This window comes from Pinus tabuliformis, chromosome 7, assembly GCF_031772625.1.
Source record: "Pinus tabuliformis cultivar Carrire ecotype Pingquan chromosome 7, CPIR1, whole genome shotgun sequence".
Lineage (NCBI taxonomy): Eukaryota > Viridiplantae > Streptophyta > Pinopsida > Pinales > Pinaceae > Pinus > Pinus tabuliformis.
The window spans coordinates 1,531,378,571-1,531,383,715 of record NC_142293.1 but is presented as its reverse complement, the minus strand read 5'-3'; the positions used below and the strand labels follow the sequence as shown (position 1 = coordinate 1,531,383,715).

Sequence of the window (5,145 nt, the reverse complement as noted above, 5' to 3'; positions counted from 1 at the left end):
TTCTGCATTCGAATCTGATTACTTATCCTAAGCCCGAAAAATTCGCACAGCACAAATCTTTTGAGCAGTCGTCATGGGCCCGAAAAATTCGCACAGCACAAATCTTTTGAGCAGTCGTCATGAGCCCGAAATATTTGCAACCACATATCTTCACGCTGACGCGGAGTATGATCACCTGCCAACGTTGGAAAAGAAACCCTCAAATCGGTATATGAGTTCGAATTATTCACAGTATTCGTGACTGTTAACGTTGTGAAACTAAAAGGTTTAGATTTTGGTTTTGTCGTGCTTAGTGTTTATTTAAAAAAAAAAAAAAATCTCTCTCTATCACGTATTTAATGGGGTTTTTATCATTTTTTAATGACGGATTTTTTTATTATTTAATGCTATTATATAAACTAAATGAATAATAAGAATTCATACACATTAATTTACTTAATAGACGTATAAATAATGAAGTAGAACTAAGCAACATATCTGCAAACATCCGAAAGCATTTATATAATTATAAAGCATATCGACTCACGCAGTATCAGCGCCAAAGGTCTCTAACGCCGCTCAGCTATTTCTTTCGGGTTAACTTTTATTTAATGGCATCTCTGCAATTCAAGGTCACCAGAAAGGGGGCTGTCCTCGTTCCGCCATTGGCGCCTACTCCGAAAGAGTTTCTATACCTTTCCAATATCGATGATCAGGGAACTCTGAGATTTCATATCCCCGTCTTTCAGTTCTATCGGTTCAACCCATCGATGAAGGGTGAGGATCCCGCCAGGGTTATCAGAGAAGGGCTGGCCAAGGTTTTGGTATTCTACTACCCTTTGGCCGGAAGAGTCAGAGACGCGCCCACGGGTAAGCTCCTGGTCGAGTGCACGGGAGAAGGTGTGCTGTTTGTGGAAGCCGATGCGGACGTTGCTCTGGAGGAATTAGGAGACCTCCTACCGTCCTTTCCCTGCTGGCAAGATCTGCTGCGTGATGTGCCCGGCCCAGAGGCTGTTACCAATTCTCCTATCCTTCTCATCCAGGTTAATTCATTCATGCTTTGATTCGATTTTCTTTGATGAATTCAGTTCGTATTCGCCTGCATTTGTTATCTTGCACGGTGGCATTGACCGTATTTCTATTTCTTGCAGCAGAAAATGTGTTTTCTGACCGTACAGCTAATCATAATGTTTCAGGTAACACGATTGAGATGCGGAGGGTTCATACTCGCCATAGCTTTGAATCATACCCTTAGTGACGCATTTGGCCTCTTTCAGTTCATGAACGCTCTTGCCGAAATGGCGAAGGGAGCGACAAGTCCTTCTGTTCTTCCGGTCTGGGAAAGAGAAAGCCTCCGTCCGCGGACGTATCCCACTGTAAAGTTTCCGCTCTACGCATACGATCAAATAGAAGACAAATATGGGCAGACGGTGCCAGCTAACGAGCTGATCCACAATTCATTCTTCTTCGGACACAAGCAGATCGAGTCGCTCAAGAGACAAGCCGTAGGGCAAGGCAAGTGCTCAAGCTTTGAAGCTCTATCGGCATTTTTGTGGCGTCTGAGAACGAAGGCTGTCAGAATGCCCGCGGAGCAGGAAGTTCGGTTCATATTCACCGTGAATGCCCGGATGAAAACCGACCCGCCACTTCCTCAAGGGTTCTACGGGAATGGGATAAGCCTTGCATGCGCGAAGACGACCGCAGGAGAGCTATTAAACAAACCGCTGTCTTTCGCTGTGAGACTGATAAACGAAGCAAAAACAGCTGTGAACGACGAATACGTGCGATCGGGGATAGATCTGATGGAATTGGGAGGGCGACCTCACTTTACAGTGGTGGGTTCCTTCTTCGTTTCGGACGTTACCAAGATGGGCTTCAGAGATGTGGACTTCGGTTGGGGGAGGGCAGCCTACGGAGGACCTGCACAAAGTGGAGTGGGTGTAGTGCCGGGCATCATCAACTTCTTCATCGCTGCTCGTAATACAAGCGGCGTGGAGGGAATAGTGTTTCCCATTTGCTTGACCTCTGCTGCCATGAGACGATTTGAAGCAGGAATCGGTGATGCGCCGATGGAGCACACTCACCCTTTTCCACGTTCCCATCTCTAAAACTTTGTAGCGCCAAAATATGTGTTCTGCAAATAAGCTTTCTAGGTCGGTTGTGTCGCAATTCAATATTTCCAGTATCAAGTTGGGTTGGATAGCTTGGGTAGTGTTCTAGCTATTGGCTTACGTTTTTCTGTCCGTGTAAGGTTTGAGCTGTTCTAGGTTTTCTCCTGTTAAGTGTCGTTTGAATGGTTAGACGCCAAATTGTTATAAGTTTGGTCAGGTTAGGTTTGTATAAATTTATTATATTGACTACTGTTCATATTGCCTTGGGCTGATGAAGTGGCATATTCCTACTTTAGTAATTGGTGTTTATTTAAAAATAATAATATTTAAATAATACATTTATAATTTATGATTTTTTTATTTTATTTTAATAAAAATAAAAATATTTATGTTGATATACTAATCATTATCATATACTATTTGAAGCATAAAGTGGAAAAGACATAATATTTGAAGAGTGTGTAAAGTGAAAACATAGATAAGTGAGGATTACCTTTTAGAGTATTGTTTCTGACATGGAAGGGAAAGAAAATCAAGGAAATATAGAAAATATTAATTATTATTAATTAATGTCAATAATGTTTAAAAAGTATAATGTTTGAAAAGTGTGTAAAGTGAAAACATAGGTAAGTGAAGATTACTTTTTAGAGTATTTTTTCTAGATAGAAGGGAAAGAAAACCAAGAAAATATAAAAAAATATTAGTTATTATTCAGTAAAAAATGGGTGACCCTTGTATTTGATAATTACTCGAAATGTACATTTGAAAAAGATACATCTATCATGAATTTCAGGTTTTGGATCAACTTGTTACGCATCAAAAGTGAAGTCCTTGTTACATGATCTACTCTTAAAACGTTTTCAACAACATCTTAAACGCCATATTTATGCCGAGTTCAACACTTTGAAGTAGTTGGCATTATGAGAGAGAGTCTCAAGTGACCAATTGTTAAAAGGAATATTTTTGGGTACTATTATTACAGGTCTTTGGATGAATACAACTCTATTATGTATCACGATTCTAGATATTGAAGCTAGTATTTTCCATGTGCATTGTATGGTTGATGAAAATGAACATTATTCAGTTGATGGATGCTTTCAATTTTAATATTAACTACAATAATATGTTCAAAGGAGAAATGTTATATATGGGAGGCATGAGTAAATCACGATGGTTTTATTGGGGAAGCAATACCATACCACATGCATTCATATTGTGGGATTTATATTGAGAAAAAAATGACATAATATATTGGGAGATATATGGGGATAAATGGTTTTTATATTGGCATGTATAAAAAATGGCACTCAAAGTGAATGAAAAAATATAACGGGGTATAAAACATGTTAATGGAAAAATAGATACCCACAACATCTAGTGAAAGTAGGGTTTTTTTAATTAAGAAAGTGTATCGGGTTTGTATTTGTAGAGGGCTAAATAATGTGATTTTTAGAGATATTTTCTAATACATAATCAAATTAAGGATATTGTTTAATATGCCACAAACACATGTGATATATTAAAACACATGTGATATGTTAAAGGTTCATTGAACGAAGCCCCCCATTGAGTAATTATTGCAAATCATCCTTACATATATACCATAATCATAAAATTACATGTAAAGTCATAAAAAAATTATTATGGAGATTTGTTTATGATTGGAAACCTACGTAAATATGATTACATATGGATTTTCCATTGAACTTTAAGATTGATTTTGCAAATCATATAAATGTGTTATTCATTGATGATATATTTCGTACATTTTCAAAGACTTAATTCCATCTGGTTGAAGACTTCATTGTTACCTTTTTAGGCGTCATGAAGTAAAAAGGCAATCGGTAATGAAATTCCATAGGCTTGGGCCCTTCATCTAAGTCAATGGATGAAACATTTGAAGGAAAAACAATCCATATAGTCTAGTATATAATAGACATTATCTCAGGATGAAGGAAAAACAATCCATATAGTTTAGTATATAATAGACATTATGTCAGGATGTTCTTAGTTAGGGTTGTGATAACCATCCTTACGCACCAAATTTTAATGTATGAACCTTGGAAACGATTTGATAACGACGACAACTACTGGAATGTAATACTCTATGAAAACCCTTTCCTTTTACTCTATTTGCAGGAGGAAATGAAAAATCTCAAGTTGGTGGATGTTGGGTTGTAGTTGTGCCATACTTTTATGGCCCAAAATGTCTATGTTCACTTTATTATGTTCACCCATTCTAATAATATTTAGCCATTGTTTTCCAGAAATACACCAAAACTCTCTGAGACATGTTTCTGTAGACTATCATAATTATTTATTTTATTTTTAATTAATTATGCTTAGTTTTACTAACTACAATTTACCATTTGTTCTTGAAATACGTTTGGATAAAACCAACTACAATTTAGCATTTCTTCTTCAAATTCGTTTGGGTAGCCATCTCTGTGATCAAGATATCACTACAATTCTAGAAGAACACATGGGTTTTGTTTCTAAAACCTTAATATGGATTTAAGTTTTGCAAAACAAAACAAGGTCACACGTTTGAAATTCAAGTACTTAATGAAGCTCTTGGTTAAAGATGGTCGTTAGTTTCCAGTTTCCGGGAAGTGATTTTGCAGCACAATTTTCAAGAAACTAATGATAGATATCAAAAAATTAAAACATGATTTTTTTTTTTTCATGATGAGCCCAATAGGGTTTCATGAATATGATTTTCTCAATTCTTTGAACCATATTTTCCCAAATTTTAGTTGTAGCCAGTTTTGAGATCTGTGAGAAAATGGATCTGTGTGATCTATTTTGCACAATGGAATAGTTCTAATCAAAACCTTCAAGGTAGCTAAGTATTGTTGTATGGAAACATTTTGACATTAATACAAACTTTGTTTATTGTTTATTATTTTATGTGGTGCGTTAATTTTTTGTAAATAATTTCAGACTTGTGGCTATAGCAGCTCAAGTTTACTGGTTTACTTTGGAACATGGAACTTAGTTATAAATAATTTGATTTTAAGAACAGTTAAGTGCTTTCAATTTTGGTTTGAATTGT

The 5,145-nt window shown here is 36.3% G+C and overlaps 1 protein-coding gene across 1 annotated transcript; it reads left to right on the top strand.

Annotated features, from left to right (window-relative positions):
• Positions 1-476: 476 nt before the first annotated feature.
• On the top strand, positions 477-2,440 carry LOC149253674 (benzyl alcohol O-benzoyltransferase-like). Its single transcript, XM_089456891.1, has 2 exons — positions 477-1,022; positions 1,176-2,440. Exons 1-2 carry the CDS (start codon positions 591-593, stop codon positions 2,085-2,087), a joined length of 1,344 nt encoding a protein of 447 aa, XP_089313017.1. The 5' UTR covers positions 477-590; the 3' UTR covers positions 2,088-2,440.
• The last annotated feature ends 2,705 nt before the right edge of the window (positions 2,441-5,145 follow it).

Excerpts from the sequence above, each read along its gene's own strand:
- LOC149253674 (XM_089456891.1), top strand. The coding sequence starts at position 591 with ATGGCATCTCTGCAATTCAAGGTCACCAGAAAGGGGGCTGTCCTCGTT. Across the intron at positions 1,023-1,175 it reads CTCCTATCCTTCTCATCCAG|GTAACACGATTGAGATGCGG; the intron begins GTTAATTCATTC and ends ATAATGTTTCAG.